The sequence below is a fragment of the Mandrillus leucophaeus genome, unplaced genomic scaffold (assembly GCF_000951045.1).
Source record: "Mandrillus leucophaeus isolate KB7577 unplaced genomic scaffold, Mleu.le_1.0 Scaffold117, whole genome shotgun sequence".
Taxonomy (NCBI): domain Eukaryota; kingdom Metazoa; phylum Chordata; class Mammalia; order Primates; family Cercopithecidae; genus Mandrillus; species Mandrillus leucophaeus.
Window position 1 is genome coordinate 1,640,129 of NW_012099987.1, and position 20,643 is coordinate 1,660,771.

The 20,643-nt window shown below is 46.7% G+C and overlaps 1 protein-coding gene across 1 annotated transcript in view; it reads right to left on the reverse strand.

The window, feature by feature from the left end:
• The window catches only part of TLL2 (tolloid-like 2), a 149,451-nt gene that overhangs the window by 104,206 nt on the left and 24,602 nt on the right, over window positions 1-20,643 (reverse strand). Inside the window, exon 2 of the mRNA XM_012000244.1 lies at window positions 11,553-11,663. Coding sequence (XP_011855634.1) covers window positions 11,553-11,663 — 111 coding nt within the window. The remainder of the gene's footprint in view (window positions 1-11,552; window positions 11,664-20,643) is intronic.

Genomic DNA, 20,643 nt, shown 5'->3' on the forward strand with positions numbered 1-20,643 from the left:
GGCTAATTTTTTGTATTTTTAGTAGAGACTGGGTTTCACCGTGTTAGCCAGGATGGTCTCGATCTCCTGACCTCGTGATCCACCCGCCTCAGCCTCCCAAAGTGCTGGGATTACAGGCATGAGCCACTGCATCCAGCTGAGAATATACTCTTAAAAGACGCTCTTCTATTTGAGCTATCTTGAGTGGGATTCTGTATCTCACAACTAAAAGAGCCTTGGTTAGAACGTCAGGTACTAAACTCTTGTTTGTCCCAAATTTCTTAAGCTCATCTCCAAGTTTTGATTCAGGCTCTCAGATTCATGGCCCATGAGGATGCCCACTCCCTGGATGGACACTCAAGAGGAGGCACCACCCCTGCCCCACCTAGCCCTGCACCCCACCGTGGCCCCAGGTGGACTCCCAGCCCAGCTTCTCCAAATCCTGACAAACGCGCTCATGATAAAAAATTAACTTAAAGGTGAATTTGCTTTTCCAAACACTTCAAGTTCTCACTGAACTCTGGCTTCTATCCAAGGTATAAGTCAGCCCCTGAATGAGGCCCTGGAGGATGAGATGATCAACTCCTTATGCTGCATTCTTTTTCCTTCCCCAAGAGCAGATGTGCACGTTATCAGATGCCTCCTTATCATCTCAAATCATCTTACTAAATTCAAAACTTTATGGGTGGAATAACTGCCAGGCTGCGCCTGATTCCTGTGCTGACATCCCCCTCCTTTCCAGCTAGCACCTGCTGATTGCTCTCTGCAGGCTGAGCCCAGCCCTGGCTCTGGGGCCAGCCCTGTCCTCTGTCAGAGGGATTTCAGGGGTTTGGACTCAACACACGAGAGTCTCAGCAGCACACCACCCTTCCCTCCAGTCTGACTCTGACCTGGGCTCCGATTTTGACTTGTGGATTTCTGTGTTATTTCTAACTCTTGCTGCCATCTTATTCTCTCAGGCCAGCTCTCTGCTCTCCTCCCTAATCCTTATTTCCTACAAGAACCAGTGGCTCTTGCCTTGTTCTTCTGAGCTCCCAGCATGGAAGAAGAAGCCTGCTTACAGCCTCTCTGATGGGATTTGCCTGGGTCTCTGGCCCACACACCCCAGCCTCCCTGTGCCTGTGCCTCTGCTCTGCCTCTGGTGGGGCCCTGTGCACTCAGGCTGGACCCCCACCACCAGCCTCCTGCCTGGGTGACAGCTCACCTGGGGCCTTTCTTGTAGGTGTGGGTTCTGCCTGCCTTGGGAGGGCAGTGGCTCCCCCACCCCAGTGGGGCTTTCATCCCCGATCCCACCCTCCAGTGCCCCCAGAGCACGACAATCATCACTCCCATCTTAAAAACACAATCTCCTTAATGGTGGGAGAAAAAGCGGTTACTGCTGTATCCTTGGTGCTGAGCACAAAAGAGGTCCTCAATTAGCATATTTTACATGAAGGAAGGAGAGACAGAGAGAAAGCAATCATAATCATGAAATTGGCATCAGAGAGGCAGCAGAGCTGTGGGGTCAATCCCAGGGAAGAGTGTGGGGAATGACAGGCTAGGAGGGCGTCATGTGAAGATCAAGTTCTGACCTGTGGGAGCCAAGAAGTCTTGTGGGCGGGGCAGGGTGACGATGAGGGCAAGCTGGACACTCCCGAAGGTCTGAGAAAGAAAGGCTGAAAGTGCTTGGGGACCCTAGCAAGCTCTCCCTGGCTTGCAGACATAAGGACCACATTTTCCATCTGAGAATCTGTACAAAGGGTCCTGTAAAGAGAAGCTAATGACCACGTGGCTAAAGGGTGTCCTTTCCAGACACTCCCTGCAAGGTGATGTGGGCCTGCCCAGCTCCATTCCTGAGCCTGAGAATTTCTCTTGCTGCTGGTACCCATCCCCAGCGGGGGGTGGGAGGCATCACACATTCAAACAATCCATCCTACCCCTGACAGCCTCATGGGGGAGCAGGAGAGCAGGCGAGGCCATCAGGCAGTCTTGAGCCTCCTGGCCCCATCCACAGTTCACACATGTTTGTCTGGCACCACTGATATACCCATCCTGATGCTGGAACAAAAGAAGAAGGGCCAGACTGTCACTGCTGTTGACAGTCTGGTTGATGGGTCGGGCAGATGCTGAATAAATAATAGCAAGCAGGATGAGGTTTAGCCTCCCTAAGCCTGCAGAACACATCTTGTGCACCCCCAGCACCTCTCAAGGGGAATGATGGAGAGCCTAAGTCTTCAGCAGCTCAAGGAAACAGGGTCAGAAGTGATGCCAGTGGCTGTTTCTAGAAGCAATGGAGTGTAGGAGCTAAAAGCAGGACCTCTGACACTTCAAAGACTAAAGTCCTAATCTTGGCTCTGCCAATGATTAGCTGTGTGCTCACCAACAGCTTACTTACCTCTCTGAAAATTCATTTCCACACCTACACGTACTAATAGTACCTATCACATAGAACCGTTGTGTGAAGATTAAATAAAATGTCTATAAAGCATTTAGCCTATAATTGACACAACAAATGGTAGTTGTTCTCATTCTTTTATTGTTACTACTAAAGGAATCAACACTGAATCCATTCTCAGATCCTTCTCAGGCCAACTTTGTGATGACCCCAGAGTGTGGCTCAGGACAACTCGGGAAGTCTTTTTTTTTTTTTTTTTTTTTTTTTTTTGAGATGAAATCTTGCTCTGTTGCCCAGGTTGGAGTGCAGTGGTGCGATCTCGGCTCACTGCAGCCTCTGCCTCCTGTGTTCTAGTGATTCTCCTGCCTCAGCCTCCCAAGTAGCTGGGATTACAGGTGTGTGCCACCACACCTGGCTAATTTTTCTTGTATTTTCAGTAGAGATGGGGTTTCACTATGTTGGTCAGGCTGGTCTGGAACGCCTGACCTCAAGCAATCCACCCGCCTTGGCCTCCCAAAGTGCTAGGATTACAGGCGTGAGCCACCGTGCCCAGCCACTTGCGAAGTCTTTATGTTGGAGACTGATTCAGAGATTTCCCTTGTGCTGGCTGGAATCCAAATCCAAGCATGTGATAGAGCATACTGATGCAGGCCCAGTTCCAGAATCCCCTGCAGGTTCCGGAAGAGCGCCAAAATGAAGAACTCCAAGAGACTTGGGCATTCAGGGAGCATGGGGTTTGGCAGACAGAAGTTGGGGGTCGCAGAGAGAAGATAAGACAAGAGAGCCAGCAAAGGGTCAACCCTGTGGGTATTACCGTTATTATTTTTGGTGTCAGACCTTGGAATAAGTGCTTTACCTATCACACTTATTTAATCCCCGCTGTGACGCAGGTATTATTATTCCATCTTACAAATAAGGAATGATTTGCTCTAAGTCCCACAGCTAATCAGTACAGAGCCAGGGGCGCAAACTCAGGCCTGCTGGGCTCCGACAGCCATGTCTTACCGCACGGCAGCCCTCCAAGGTCCTGAGGCCCCACAGCTCCAACAGTGGGGAGGCACACCAAAGACAGGACTGGGGTCAGAATTTCGTAACTTGAGATCCATGGATCTCAATCTGAAAATTGCAAGCACAATTGTGTGTGTGTGTCTGTGTGTGTGTGTGTGTGTGTCTACCTATGAGAAGGTTCATAATGTTCATCAGATTCTCAAAGGAGTCTGTGAATCTCAAAATGTCAAGCACAACATACTTAGAGAAAAGAAGCCACCAGGACCTTCTTCTCCGGACCCACTTCTCACCTAGGTTTTGAGGAAACAGTGGAAAGATAGGGATGTATAAGAGAGCTCCCTGATGGGCCCCTGTGACTCTCCAGATTTCCAAACCTGTGGCCCTGGCAGCAGAGGCCCTGAGATTTCTCAGAGATGGCACTTGGCAATGCATGATGTGAGAGAAGACAGACTTGAATCCAATGAACTGGCCCAGCAAGAGTTCAGCCTGACATTCATTCACAAAATTGAGACATCGTCCCTTCTGTAGGATATCACAGGGAGCACCCCACTGATCCATTCTCATTTGGACACTCGGCAGTCAGTAGCACTCCTACCCCAACAAAGAAAACTAGTGAAATGATGAAGCCATGTCTACAAAGCTTAGGGAATGTTTCCACAGGGGTAGAGACTGAAAAATCACAGCCCCATCTATAAGTTATCTCAAGAGCCTCAAAGTTGGGCCGAGTGCAGTGGTTCACACTTATAATCCCAATACTTTGGGAGGCTGAGGCAGGAGGACTGCTTGAGCCCAGGAGTTCAAGACCAGCCTGGGAAACAACATGACACCTTGTCTCCACAAAAAATACAAAAATCAGCCAGGCACGGTGGCATGTGCCTGTGGTTCCAGCTACTCAGGAGGCTGAGGTGAGAGGATGGTTGGAACCCAGGAGGTTGAGGCTTCAGTGCACCACTGCATCCCAGACTCAGTGACGGAGCAAAACCCTGTCTCAAAAAAAAAAAAAAAATTCAAAGTTAAAAATATTTTGGGAACAGAAACATGTTGGATCTATTTTTAGAGCCTCAAACCTTGGAAAGCAGAGCCCAGAAACCCGAAATCCAAGTTCTCTGATTCTGGACATTGGGTTTCTCTTGGGCATGCATTGGTGTTCAATACCTACCTTTAGCCCTGTAATGCCTGATAGCCTTTGGTTCCCCTCTTTTCTTTAGCCTGAAACACCAGCACTCAAATCCAGAGCTCAAACTGGCTTGAAGGAAGTCAGAATGTGGTTCCATCAGCCCCCCTGATCAGATAGGAACACTGAGACCAGGTGAGAGTAATGTGTGCCACTCAAAGTCATGGACAGCATACGGAAAGGAACTCTAGGAACCAAAGGGTCTGTGGATAAAGAAAGAATCCAAGGCTGGGCGTGGTGGCTCACGCTTATAATCCCAGCACTTTGGGAGGCGGAGGCGGGTGAATCACTTGAGATCAGGAGTTCAAGACCAACCTGGCTAACATGGTGAAACTCCATCTCTACTAAAAATACAAAAATTAGCTGGGCATGGTGGTGGGCGCCTGTAATCCCAGCTACTCAAGAGGCTGAGGCAGGAGAATCACTTGAACCTGAGATCATGCCACTGCATTCCAGCCTGGGCAACAGAGAGAGACTCTGTCTCAAAAAATAAAATAAAATGAAAAAAAGAAAGCGTCCCTATGATTCAGAGACAGGGCCCAGAGAGGGGACATGTCTCAGAGTCTCTCCTGCTAATGTATTATCTTGAACCCGATGCCCAAACCATTGGGGTTATGCAGACATCCTACACAGATGGCAGGTGTTTAGGAAGTGAGGATTTAGAGCAAGGTTGATTTCTTAAATAGAGATGGACATGGCCCAGTGGCTCAGAATAGATGAGGCGGGAAACATCAACTTCCATCCGAGCCAATAAGTAATTAAAACCATTTCCCCTTTCAAAGTCCTCATTACAAACGTCAAGAAATCAGATCCAGATTTCCTCTTCAGGTACATTTGCAAAGATGGACTTGCCCAACACGGACTTCCTGGACTCTTAAGGGAACAAACAAACAAACAAAGTTGAAAGCATCAGTCACACAGGCTTCTCCTCCACATCTCACGTAGCTAACAGGAGAGGTGTCTAAGAACCCAGGAATGGGGCTGTCAGGTTCGGCCACTGTCCCATCGAAGAGGGTGCAAGAGGGTCGGAAAGTTTGTGCGCGCCTGTGTGCGTGTCTGTGTGTGTCTCCCGCTAAGTACTTCCTTCACTACACAGCTAATCCGATTAGCAGCTTTAGGAAACTCTGCAATGTTAATTCAAGGGCCCCATTCATAGAACAGCTTGCCAATGCCTGCCCAGGACTCCCATTCTTCTCACTGCAAATAAAATGCACACAGAAGGACTTTCTCTCCCTGAAGAATCCATTCTTGCCGCCTTGCCCCCACACACATACAAAATGCGACTGCCATATCCTCCAGCAGCCCCATGGCAAGGGAATGGGCCCATCGGAGAACAGGGGAGAAAGAGCAGTTCTCTCCATCCCAAGCACAAAATGAGTCCAATTTTAACAACACCATCTACCCAGGCGATCTCCCCAAGCTGGGAGGCGTGCAGAGTAAAGAGGCGTCACGAATGCAGCTGGGTAGAGATGGATAAAGAGGCTTGAATGGGTCATCCAGCCTTTCTGGGGGCCTTCATTTCCGTACGTGTAGAATGGGGACTTTGAGCAGAGGGGACAGCTAGAACAGAGTCCGTCAGGAAGGAAACTGGGGGCCTGCACAGGCACACATCATTGCATTTGGCTGGAGGACCAGGAGTGGGAAGAGAGGTTGGATAGATAGATTGTGGACATAGCGTGAAGGGTCTTAAGAGTCCGACCAAGGAATGTTTCTAATAAGCAAGGGGGAGTTATTGAAGGTTATAAAGAGCACAGCTGTATTAGTTTCCTAGGACTGCCATACAAATTACAGCTGGGTGGCTTACAACAGAACTCTATTCTCTCACAATCCTGGAGGCTAGAAGCCTGAAGTCCAGGTGTTGGCAGCATTCTCCCGGAATACTTGAAGGGAGAATCCAACTTTGTTTCTGCTTAGCTTATGGTGGCTCCTGATAACCCTGGTGTTCTTGGCTTGTGGCTACATCACTTCAATCTCTGCCTCTGTCTTCACATGGCCTTCTCTCTGTGTCCTCTTCTTTTCCTATAAGCACATCAGTCAGCGGATTTAGGATCCACCCTAAATCCAGGATGATCTCACCTCAAGATCCTTAACTAATTAGATCTGCAAAGATTCTATTTGCAAATAAGATTGCATTCTGAGGTTCCAGGTAGACATGGGTTTTGGGAGGACCCACTACAGTAGTCACAAGGTTGCCAGGAAGATAAGCTAGAAGCTGAATGGAGTAAGAGAGACTAGAGGCAGGGAGACAAATTGGCATGAAATTGACACAGCTCATGGCCCCAAATGAACAGAAGACATGCTCCCTGCTGTGAATCCTAAAGCTGTCAGTGACTTTTTGTGGACACTGCAGTACCCGAAGTGCGCTCTTAAGCCAATCCAGGCATAAGGTCTTGGCTCACCATTGGCACAGAAAGACTGCAGCCTGCTTTCCAAGTGACAGCAAAGGAATGACCACCTGCACTCTTGTTCTCAGCTCCTCTAGCTGGCAATATGACGGGCAGGTTGGTAAAGTAGAAGACACAGCAACCTTGGAGTTGAGAAACTTGGATTCTAGTCCTGATTCTGCTACTGACTAAATTTGGGCACATCTAGCAAATAAGGCTGACTAGGTCACCTCTAGGGCAACTGACATGGTTTCCTTCTGCAGCCGAAAAAGCAGTTCCAAGATCACAGAATAAACAGGCAAAGGAGGCCTCTGGGGCTGCACTGCAGGGTTCTGGACCCTTCCCCCCATGTCCCCCTCCAGGGACCTCAGACCTCTCCCTTTGAGCCCTCTCCCTACCCTCCAACAGAAGAAACAGAATGATAGTTTGGCTCTGTGTCCCCACCCAAATCTCACCTTGTAGCTCCTGTAATTCCAAGTGTTATGGGAGGGACCCAAAGCGAGATGATTGAATTATAGGGTGGGTCTTTCCCATGCTGTTCTTGCAATGGTAAATGGGTCTCACGAGATCTGACGGTTTTAAAAACGGGAGTTTCCCTACACAAGCTCTCCTTGCCTGCCCCCATCCACACAAGATGTGACTTGTTCCTCCTTGCCTTCCACCATGTTATGAGGACTCCCCAGCCATGTGGAACGGTGAGTCCAGTTAACCCTCTCTCTTTTCTAAATTGCCCAGTCTCGGGTACAGCTTTATCAGCAGGGTGAAAATAGACTAATACACAGAGGCACTTACCAAAGCTTGGAAATGAGACTAACTTGCATCTAAAAATACATCTTCCCACACATTTGGACGTAGAAAAAGAGGGTAAAGGTGTGATTCCTTTTTAAAGATTTTTAAAATTAAAACAAATGTTTAAAAATATATGCAGAAAGTTATTCATAGAAACGTTTCTTCTAAGAGGAAAAAAAATACAGAAAAAAAATGGGAAACAACCTTCACATTTATCTATAAGGGCTTAGTTAGGTAAATCACGGCAGAGTTGCACATTGGACCACTACTGCCGTTAAAATAAGAGAGACCACAACGTGCTGCATAACAAGATGTCCGTGATAGAGTGTTAAGTAAAAAACACACACAACGCCAAAGCACATTGAGTAAAATCCCTAATCCCTTTTATGTTACACACAGACACACATACACACACATACACACACATGCACACACACAGCCCGAGCACATTAAGTCTGGAAAGAATCCAGCAAACTGGTAATGCCAGGGATCTTTGGGGCTCAGATAACAGGGGATTTTCACTTTCCACTTTATACAATTATGAGCTATTGGACTTTTTTTTTTTTAAACAACAAGCAGCACTAGTTTAATCAACAAAAACAATAAAAAATATTCCCATTCTGACGATAAAATAACTATTCCTACTATTCTAGGTAGATGCAAAGTACTATTGGCCCTCAGAGAAAAATGATCAGGATAAAAATCACTTTGCCATAAAAACACACTAGAAAAGTGTGTTTCAAGCTTGGGAAGGAGGAAACACCAAGTATTATGTATTTCAAAGGCCTCATTCCTAAGCCCCCACATTCCCTCCGTACCCAGCAAATTTCCCTCATTCTCCACTTGTTTTAATTTTAATTTTAATTTTTTTAGAGACAAGGTTTCACTCTGTCGCCCAGGCTGGAGTGCAGTGGTGTGATATTGCTCACTGCAGCCTCGACCTCCCAGGCTCAAGTGATCCTCCTGCTTCAGCCTCTCAAGTAGCTGGGACCACAGGGGTGACATGCCCAGCTCCCCACTCTCCACTTTAATCGTAAACCCTCCCAGGTCAGTCTTCTCTCTGCGAATATTAATAATAATGAGAAGGAAGCAGATGAAATTTATAAGCATTTGTTATGTGCCAGGCACTGTGCTAAGCACTTTGCACATATTCTTTCTTTTCATCCTCACGGCATTACTCTGAGGTAACTATTATTGCTATTTGCATTTGACAGATGGGGAAACTGAGGCCCAGCTTAAGGGTGCAAGCCCAGGCAGTCTGACCCCAAAGCCTGTGACCACGGTCAACGCTCTCACCACCCTTCTGGGAGCAAAGCCCTGCTGAGACTCTGGATCTCTAAGGCCCTGGGAGACGGCTCCAGGGTCTGCCATCTTCATCTGCCTCCACCTCCTCTCTGGTGATGTTGGCCAGCACCTTCTGGGTACAAGGTCCTGGCCCAGACTCTGGGGCATCTAAATCCTGGCAGGATGTAAGCTCCATGCTCTATCAGCTCTATCAGCTCACAGGAGAGAAGGGAGAAGACAGGCCTCCGAGTTCTTAGGTCATGTCCACCTTGAGCAAGTGGCATGAGGGAGAAGGCAGGGCTGCTGGGCTTCCTCTACTGCAGCATCCTCAGGCAGCCTTCCCTCAACACAACCCTCTAGGAGCTAGGCACGCAGCTGGCGTGGTGGCTGGCCACTGCCCCGCCTCTCTTTGGGGTCTCTCACTCCCATCTGCCAACCTTAGGCCCCCAAGGACAGCAGGAGAGCTGAGAGAGGCAACCCTGAGCATTCTTGATGGTGGGCAGGCGTCAGCTCAGTGAGACCCAAACCGCAGAGACCAAGACTCAAAGGCCTTACTGGATCCTGCCCAGACACCGCTCCTGTCTTCTAAATGAGTACGCATCCACTTAGAGCCTAAAGTGGTACAACCACTTTGGAGGACTCTCCGACAGTACCTACTAAAGCTGAACTGTGTGTGCCCTATGACCCAGCGACCCCACTCCTGGGCACAGGCCCAGTGGAAATGAGTGCTCGTGTTCTCCAAAACACTATGTCTAAGAATGACAGCAGCAGCTTTATTTATCATAACCCAAACCACAAACTGCCCACATGTCTGTCAACTGAAGAACAAATAAACCAGGGTCCATTCACACAATAGAATACTGCACAACAATGAAAAAGAGCAACACAACAACATGAGTGAATTTCAGTCACAGGCCGCCTAAAAGAATCCAGACACAGAGTAATACAGACTGTACGACTCCATGCAGGTAAAAGGAATCTGTGGTGATAGAGGTCAGACCAGTGGCTACTTTGGGATGCGTGTTAACTGGGAGGGGGGTGTGTGGAGTCTCTGGGGTCTGGAATATTCCTTATCTTGGTCTGGGTGGTAGTCCCATGGGTGTGTACATATGTAAAAGTTCATCATGCTGTATGTTTGAGATACGTGAAGTTCACTATTTTTAAGTAACACCATCAAAAATGTTTTAAAAATATTTTAACTACACATACAAGGTTACAGTCAGGTCAGCTTCTCTAGGCCTCCAGGTAAGAACTGGGGAGAAAAGTGTGATTAGATGGAGTGGTAGAATTATGCAAAGATGCTTCCCTTGGTTAGCGTTTAAGTAAAGTTCTGGATATATTGGTATTAAAAATAATTGAAAACTCCATTTACAATGTGAATAGACTTTCAAACCTTATACAAGACCTCAAAAATCCTAAGAAATGACACTCATGAAACAAGACACCAAAAAGAAATCCTAAAGCACGTAACTGCTCCACCTTCCCCCCAGCCACTGGCGATAGGTCCCTGTGGCCTCCTGGCAATGTCAGCCCTCATCCACCAACCCCTGCAGGGAGCTTTGAAGGCAGTTCCCTGTAGCTGCTTGGGTTCCTCATGAACTGCGGGAGGTGCCCCAGGCACATGCCCACCTACTTCCCTCCAGGTTCCAGAGATCTTCCTAGATGTCACCACGTACATGAGCAGCCTGGGAGAGGAACTGCCTGATACAACCCTCCCCCGAGCACCGTCCCCACTGTAATCGGCATAGTGAGGCTGCCCAAGCAGCCAGCCAGGAACCCAGCACCCCAACGGCACCTGGTGGGCTGCAAAGAACAGTGGTAGAGGGGCCTCCACCCAGGCACCCCTGATTTCAAGATGAGCCAGTCATGCTCCTATTCACCAGAACCCCTACCGCCCAGTGGGCAAAGCCCAAGCTCATGAGCTCGACAGACAAGCCCTTCACTGTCCACTCCAGCTAACTTCTCCAGATGCATCTCCTGCCACAGCCCACCCCAAAGGGCTGCCCTCCAGTGACTTGCACCTTGCCTCTGTTCCTCAAATAGAGTCCCGTCATACTTCCTGCCTTTGCAAAAGGCTCTCATTCCACCTGAAATGCCCTTTTTCCCACTGAGGACTCCTCACCCTTCAAGACACCACACACGTGTGCCCATTCACATGACACCAGGCAGGCTTCTCCACTCACTCTCTGTCTTCCCACTGCTCGTGGTTTCTCACACACTTGCTATAAGGTGTTATGGTTATCTGTTTCCATTTCACTTGACTCTCCAATCTGGAAAGTGCTGAATCCTGAGGCCAGAGTCCTAAGAACCAACACCAAGCTCCAGCCTGAACCCTCTGATAAAGAGGCAAATGGAGATTTTCTTAGAAGAATCAGCAAACTTGGAAGCCCCAGCTCCACTGGCTCCAGTGGAGGAGGAGAAGTGACTCCTCTGATTTTCCACAAATAGGGGGGCATTGGACTAGCAGGTCAAATACCGATGACTTGTGGTCCACATCTCCCCCTGCTGGAGTCCCTCGTCCCTCCCGTCAGGGCAGGAGAAGGGAGGATGTAGTACCTACCTGTGCTGTGTCCAGTTGCCCCCACTGTTTGCTTGGTCCAGTCTCTGACTTTGTCAATGTGAAAGAGCTTCAAGTCATCTTCATCTAAGGCAATGTCTCCCCAAAAGACAGCTGGGAAGAAAACACATAAGTGGGTGAATTTATGGTGGAAGTCAAGAAAAATGGATTCACTAATGCCCCAAAGAGCACTGGGTGTTGGGTAGTAAACTTTGGAAAAGACAACCCATCCAATAAAATTTCTCCTTGAGCCAAAGAGATAGGGCTGGTGGAGGCAGAGGAACAGCAGGTATTAGTTCTGTGCATCAGAGCCCTGCGGCTGGGCCAACCGCCATGAAAATCCACATCCTTAGTCTGCAAGGTATTTTGAAAGGTCACCTGTCTTGTCCTCGCTCTAGGCAGCTCTGAGCAAAACTACCACAAAAAGACAACTGCTTCTTTCTTCTTTATGGTCCCCAGGATATAGAAGAAAACGAATAATGTGATAAATTATACTGTTGTCCATAATTTTTGTTGCCCTTCCCTGGGAAAACATTATAGTTCCCTGCCCTATTGGTGTCAGGATTGGCCACACAGCCTGCTCTAATTCAGTATGAGCAGAAGCTTTAAGATCTAGTACATGATTCACTGCGTCCTCTTTGCCCTGTCCCAGAACACAAGCAGTGTTCTAGATGGGGTTCATCTGGATTCATGGGGATCACCCTATGTTCTGGAGTAAAGATGATGTATAGCATAGTGTGGCTTATCAGGATGGATATGTAGCACGGATTAAAAAATGAAAACACTGTTTTATTGTCGGGGGGGAGGATGGATTTTTTTTTTTTTTTAAGAGAGACAGAGTCTTGCTCTGTAGCCCAGTCTGGAGTGCAGTGTCACGATCATAGCTCACTGCAACCTTGGAAGCCTGGGCTCAAGCAATCCTCCCACCTCAGCTGCCTGAGTAGCTAGGACTCCAGACATGGGACACCACGCCTGGCTAATTTTTAAAATTTTTTTGTAGAGACAGGGTCTCACTATGTTGTGCAGTCTCGAATAATTCTCCTGCCTCAGCCTCTCAAAACACTGGGATTACAAGTGTGATGTTGTTTTCATAAGCTTCTGAGATTCACGGGCATTCATTACTGGAACACAATCTCTGTATCCTCACTAATACAGAAATTGCTATCAGAAATAGTATGTTGTGTAACAAAAATCCATTGTCTTTGGGCCAGGTGTCAAGGAAACTGTTACCAGAGGCTGAGAGGAAGTCATCTCTGTGTTATGCCGTGACGGTGACGAAGCATTCAGTCAAAGTGTTGCCTGCCTTCACTCGGAAGGCAGATGATGAACTGAATGTGCTATGGTTTCACATGAAGACATGGAGTAAGAATGTTGATAGTGTGCCTTGGTTGTTATTAACTATGTTTGACAAGGCACTACAAGAAAGAAACGGGCTCAAAAAAATGACAATTTTTGTAAGAATGACAAAGAATAGAGAGTCCAAAACTTCAGGGTCTTAGGGAGTTGGAAGAGCTAACCTATTCTCATAACTACAGAAAAAAAGAAGGCTGAGAACCTCGAGTAACAGAGGTTGATGAAAATTCAGCATTGTAGTGTCAAGAAAGGCCTTTATGGAAAACCGGAAGGTTCTCTAAAAAGTAACTTAAATTTGTCATGAGACCCAGCAATTCAACTCTTAGGGATCTTCCCAAGAGAAATGAAAACACGTTCATACAAAGACATGTTCAAATGTTTATGGCCGCCTTCTTTCTAACAGCCCTAATCTTGAAACAACTTAAATGTCCATTAGCTATTGAAATGGACAAACACAATGTGGCATATCTATACAACGGAACTATGTAGCAATTAAAAGAAACAAACTATAGGCACAGGCTCCAATATGTATGAATCTCAAAAACATCATGCGAAATGAAATAACTGTTGCCAAACACTACATATTATATGATTCATTTGATATGAAATGTCTACAAAAGGCTAATTTATAGAAGTAGAAATATTTGGCTGAGTGCGGGGGCTCACACCTGTAATCCCAGCACTTTGGGAGGCCGAGGCAGGCGGATCACGAGGTCAGGAGATCGAGACCATCCTGGCTAATACGGTGAAACCCTGTCTCTACTAAAAATACAAAAAATTAGCCGGGCATGTTGGAGGGCGCCTGTTGTCCCAGCTACTCAGGAGGCTGAGGCAGGAAAATGGCATGAACCCGGGAGGCGGAGCTTGCAGTGAGCTGAGATTGTGCCACTGCACTCCAGCCTGGGCAACAGAGCGAGACTTCATTTCAAAAAAAAAAAAAGAAGTAGAAATATTTGTAATTGCTGAGGACTCGGGACAGAAACAAGGATTGACTGTAAATGAACATGCAGAAATCTGGAGGTTGCTGGAAATGCTCTAGAACTGGATTGTAGCTATGGTTACACAATTATAAATTTACTAAAATCACATGTACACTTATGATAAGCGAATTACACAGCATGTAAATTATACTCAAGATGTCTGTTAAAGAAAAAAAATTCAACCTTGTAGCAAGGACCAACCAAGATAGTACCTGGTAAATCCTTTCAGTTGGGAAAGAATTGTTCAGATAAAGAAAACTAAGAATATGTTTCTCTCAGAAGCTTCATAAGTGCAAGGTAGCAATAATTAAGTCTGGAGAGAGATAGACATGTTTAGAAAATAATTGTATGTGGCTATGGCACACACAGCTGAACCAAACAGATAAGAAGATGATTAATGTTGTAGAAAAGCATAGGACCAAAAAAAGTCATTAGCATGGCCTATAAGAGGCTGCCAATGTTTGACACTTAAAATGACACAAAATAACCCTTGGGCCCCCATCCTCGTATGGGAAAGAAACAGGCTGAAAAAGCTGCCCCCATGAAGGGCATATTCTCTGATGCCCTCTTCAGATGTGGTCAATAAGAATAAGGGAAAAAGAAGGGCAGGACCTCCCAGAGTCTGGAGCTCAAAGCCACGGAGGGAAAGTGAAAGGAGAGCTACTCACAGGAGGTGGTATCAGGGCCTCATGAAGGAACCTTCCCCATCCTAGGGGCCACTTGCAACATGTGTCCAGCCTGATTTCAGAACTGTTATGGATCAGTGACTGTTGTGCCTCCCAATCTTCCTGTTTCCAAATGGAAGTGTTTGTTTCAGTTATCCTGTCCCTTATCTATCATTGTATATTGAGTATGTATTTGGGGGTGGGGTGGGGAAGTATATGATTGTTTTAAAGTTCACAAGTCTCTGGATGAAGAGGAGTCACATCCTGACTTAGTATAGAGACGATCACAAGATCTTGGACTTGGAGCCTGGTACCATGACTGGACCGGACTTTGGGGAAATGTAAGTATGTTGTATATACGGGAGGAGAAGGGAAGCAAGTATTTGTTACAAGAGGGGAGGAGACCTGTGACAGAGTCTATTATTGTTCATCATTTTTGCTGCTTCTCCTGGGTACAAATTATACTTCCCCCTCTCTCAGATGTCAGGCTTCACCATGTGATTTATTTTATTTATTTATTTTTTGAGATGGAGTCTCTCTCTGTTGCCCAGGCTGGAGTGCAGTGGCATGATCTCAGCTCACTGCAATCTCCGCCTCCCAGATTCAAGCGATTCTTATTCCTCTACCTCCCGTGTAGCTGGGATTACAGGCATGCACCACCATGCTGGCTAATATTTTTGTATTTTTAGTAGAGTTGGGGTTTCACCATGTTGGCCAAGCTGGTCTGGAACTCCTGACCTCAAGTGATCCTCCTGCCTCGGCCTCCCAAAGTGCGGGGATTACAGGTATGAGCCACTGCACCTGGCCCACCATGATTTTTTTCTGGCTAATGAAAGTGAGGGGAAGTGATATGTGTCACTTCCAAGCAGAACCTGTAAGACCCAGCACATGGTTTGCCATGTTCTCTTTTCCCAAAGCCATAAGACAAAGAATATTCCAGAAACAGGTTGCTCTATCAGGCTGAGACACAGAGTGAAGATGATATGATCCAGGGTGAACATGTAACATGAGACAAAAACTTCTGTGGTTCTAAAGCATGGATACTTAGGAATTATTTATTACTGTACATAATCTAGATTATAATGATTGACACATACAGCCTTTGCAAAATGATCTGTATTCATATTCTGGCTCTGAAACTTATTAGCTCTGCAACCTCGCACATGTTACTCCACCTCACTGAGCCACAAATGATTTATCTATAAATAGAGATAATATTGCCTATTCTGGAAACCTGTTGAGAAAATTAAATGAGATCATGTACCCATAAGTACACACACACACATACCATGGCACCATGGCTTTCTTTTTTTCTTCAATAGATATAATCTTACTTCAGTAGATGTAATCTATTGAAGGAAGAAAAATAAAATTTGTGGAGCAATGAAGAACCAAGCCCTGTACTTGACACATTGATGCTTTCCCTGCAGAGATCAAACATAACTTGAAGTTTGAAACCCAAGTAATCCATCCAAGCTGTCCATATTACAAAATCTATAAACTGGCTCACGCTTCTCCCTGTACTTGGCACATGGTAGGTGATTTCCCCACAGAGGTCAAATATAACTTTCGAAACTTTGAAACCCACGTCATCCATCCACGCTGTCCATACTGTGAAATCTATGAATTGAGACTCATGCTCCTCACAGCACTCATTTTTATATTTCTAGGTCGGAGTTTCCCAGCTCTCCGTCCCCCTTTCTTATTTAGTTACAAGCCACCAGAGGCTTCTAAAAGAAACAAGTGTGCAAAAGAATAAAGTTGAATTCCTACTTCGCACCATATACAAAATTTAACTCAAAGTGAATCAATGACCTAAATGTAGGAGCTAAAACCATAAAACTATTAGAAAGAAACATCAGCATAAATCTTCATGATTTGGCAATGGCGTAGATATAACATCAAAAGCATGAGCAACAAAAGAAAAAATAAATTAGATTTAATCAAATTTATAAATTTTTGTGCATTGTGATATTATAAAAGGAGGACATTATCAAGAATGTGAAAAGACAACTTACAGAATGGGAGAAAATTTGTGCAAGTCATATATCTTATAAGAGCCTAGAATCCAGAATATAAAATGAACTCTTACAATTCAACAACAGAAAGGCAATCCAATTAAAAATAAGCAAAGGATCTGAAAAAACACGCCTGTAAGGAAAAGATATAAATGGCCAACACATGAAAAGATGCTCAAAAGCATCAGTCATTAGGGAAATGCAAATCAAAACCACAATGAAGTACCACTTCACAGCCATTTGGATGGCTAGAATAAAAAATTAGAAAATAAAAAGTGTTGACTGAATGCAATAAATGTCTCTCAATTTAAAGCTTTTCTTGGGGACTCCAACTTTGTACAAGGCAGTCTATCTGACAATTCCTTGAATTCTGACTGTCACCTAGAACTCCCTTGAAATGTGTGGGAAGGTTGGCTAGGTCAATGATGATTTCCAGCTGCCTGCACTGAGCCCTTCGGCCTCCCACTTTCCTGAAGATTTGGCACAAGACAGTCCACAGGGCAGCGCCACTTTTCCCCCATAGAAAAAGTGTCCCATGTCAATTATGGCAATGGCAATGGAGGCAATCAGGAATATTTCTCAAACCTTCTGAGAGAAGAAAGAGAGAAGCAAGAGGGTGGGAGAAGGGAACAGATGAACAGGCACTGGGAAAAGCACCCAAGCCAAGGAAGTAATATAGTGGTCTTCCAACTTCTGTGTTCACGTGTTCCTAAATCATTTTGAAAAGCTACATATCCCTTTGTTAACCTGACACTTCAGATTTCTCACGATAAGTTTAAACACTTATTTTGCTCATGAGAAGAAAATAATAAATATTTTACAAGATGAGGATTGACTATATGTGGAATAAATGTTTCATGATATGGTTTGGTAAACAGGTTTAACTACCTTATGGAATAGCATGCTGAAACCGAAAGAAAACAAGAAAAATGTTAATCCTGGGTTTTATCTACATAGCTTGAAAAATTTAGAGGTTAAGTATATTCTAGTTATACTTAAGAGAATCACTATCATTAACTACCTGACTTTAGTTGTTCTGAATTCAAAATACTCCCCCCTGCCTCAAGCATTTCCCTTAATAGAAATTCCTATAGACAAGAAGAGACAGAAGAGGTGCAGGTCTAAGATACTCTGGCTCCTCATCGAAGAAGGCTGCTCTATAACCAACCATTTCTCATTTTTCCTTTGACACTTGGGGGTTTTGTACACAGTGGGATTCCAGATGGGTGACAGGTAAGCCTCTCTTCCGTGAAGTGCAGGAAGGGCCACGTGCCAGCATCCTCCAGCTGTCTTAGCATAGAATTCTAGATGTATGCTTCAGAACCCAGAAGTTCACTCCCTTGAACCATCTGTAGACAGCACCCCTGCGAAGTCCAATGCCCCTGCACACCGCAGTTTGAAGGCAGGCAGAGCATGGCAGAGGGGCCAAGCAAGGCAGACCAGCGGGGGCCGCTCTGCAGCAGCCCCTTCCCAAAGTCAAAGGGCTGCTGGGAAACTCCTCCCACACTGTCCCCTGGGCCTGCTCAGCCTACTTGGTCTCCACCTCCTCATGCCCAGTGCTCAGGTATCCTCCTGACACCAAAGGGTGGGAGCCCCAGGCTGATTCCCTTGCAGGGGAATCCTCCACAAAGGCACTTTCTGCCTGCAGTCTTCATATTGTTCACCTGGGGAGGTAGGCTCATTAAAAGCATGTACTTTTAAGTCAGAAAGCCCGGGGTTCCAATCCCAGTGCCATCATTGAAGAGCTGTGTGACCTCGGGTAACTCACTTGATCTCTCTGAGTCATGGTTTCCTCATCTGGAAATAGAGGTGCCTAGCTAGTAGAAGTGTGAGCGAATTAAATGACATGAGGTCTGTTAAGCAGCCGGTGCCAGGCCTGGCCTGTGGCAAGCACTCAGTGAACAGTGGTGCCACTCCAACCTCCACTTTGCTCCTCCTGGTTCCTGTCTCTCCCCCTCCCCCACCTGTCCTCATCCAGAAGACCCCACCCTGCAAAACTCAACTCAGCTTCCATCATCAGCATTTGCCCTCCCACCCCGACACACTCTTTCCTTTCTCTGTATTCCTTTAGGACAAATGGTCTCAACCAGACAATATTAACCAGACAGTGGGGGCTAAATCACACTACTATACTCACCTAACACTTAATGAGGCAGCACACGCCAGGCATTGGCAGGGGTAGGGGTGGGGGTTGGAGTAGGTGGAGTTGGGGGAGGGAGAGGAGATCACGTTTTCTGTAATGCTTTACAGTTAACACTGGATTGTACATAGGCATCGCTTCTTTTAGTTTTTGCATCAACCTATATTGGTCTCGTTCCAGTTTTACCGATTAAGAACCTGAGACTCAGAAAAGAGAATGACTTGCTTGGGGTCAAAGGGCCAGCAAGCAGCAGAGCCAGGACCCCAAGCCAGGGTTCTTCCCAGTCCCCCAGCGGCTCCCTCAGCTCTTAGCATCTACTCAACTTCCCAGATTGTGCCAGAGTCTAAACGCCATGACGACAGGCTCCCATGTACATTTCACTTGTGAAATCCCATTTTATACTTGCCAAGGAAAGCCATCATATGGTGCTGTATGGGCCTAGCGGCTGACGGTAAAAGAACCTAATCAGATAGCCCCTGGCTCACGTCCTGCCTGGGAAGCCTTAGACAAATAACTTCACCTCTCTGAGTCTCAGTTTTTTCATCTTCCAAGTGGGAATAAAGAGTCATAGTATCTTCCACGTGGGGTTGTTGCAAGCATCAACTGAGATAATGTGGATCCGTGCTCAGCACAGAACTGGTACCATGCCCCACTCAGCAAATATGAGATGGAAGATCTGCACCCTGCAGGCACTGAGGTGGCCAGCCATGGCCCCCATCAATGTGATATGCAGTGAGCTAAGAGACATTTTTACAGGTTTGATCCCCTTGGGATGCACTGACTTAGTGCTTGCGTGCCCAGCCCAGGACAACCCTTACCCACAACAGCTGCAAGAGGGCATGGCCTGGCCCTTCTGCAGCACCCACAGGAAGCCCCCATGGTGTGGGACTGGATCCTACGCCACCTCAAGGCTCAGAGAGCCCCTTCCCATGCCAGCCCAGGCTCCCATGCTGCGGTCCTGCAGACTCTTCCCTTGTGTTCTATAGATCGTACCCCAGGATCCCACAGACAGTTCCTGTAGATCCCGCTCAAAGCCAGTCCAAGAAGGTCACCTGCTCTTCACTCAGAGGCGGCACAGCCCATGGCATGAGTCCTCAGCGCTGCCCCTTAGGCTCACAGATACAGCCTTCAAGCCAGAGTGGTGGCTGCACCCCAGGACACAGGTCTAGAATGTCATCTGGAGTCTCCAAGCCACCACCACCTTCCATAGACAGCAGCATGTTCTGCAGGGGGTCTGAGTGATTCATTCAAGGTCACATAGTGAGTCATTTGGCAGAGTGAAGACTCAAGTCCAGGACCACTCATAACAACGGGGTCTGAACCAGCAGGGCCCACATGCATCTGGGAGCCAAGGATGGAAACCCCTGTGTGGAAGGAAGAAGAAACTCACCTTGATACTCTAAATAAGCCAAAGGCTGCCGAGGGAACCTAGACTCCTGACACAATGCGTTCTTCATAACAGAGGTCCTTCCATGACGTGAAATGTGTGTCTTCAGAGAGAAGAGCAGGGCACTAAGGGGTAAGTTCAAAACCAGTATAGCCCAGGAACAGCAAAGAGCGCTGTGACTAATTGTGATGTGCGCCACGGGCATGAGTGCACAGGGCAATCCTCGTGGCACACATTTGCCATCCTTGCCTTCCTCGTTAAGAAGGAAATCAGGGTAATGCTGCTGCAGGAGAGAAACCAGTAGTTTGGTATCAAAGCAGCTGCTCTTCTAGAAAACCTAAAAGAATAAACTGAAGTAATCCCAAGCCAGGTGCAGTGGCTCACTTGTAATCCCAACACTCTGGGAGGCCAAGGTGGGAAGATCACCTGAGCACAGGAGTTTGAGACCAGCCTGGGCAACAAAGTGAGATGCCTGTCTCTACCAAAAAATCAAAACATTAGCTGGGCATGGTGGCACACCCCGGTGGCCCCAGCTACATGGGAGACTGAGG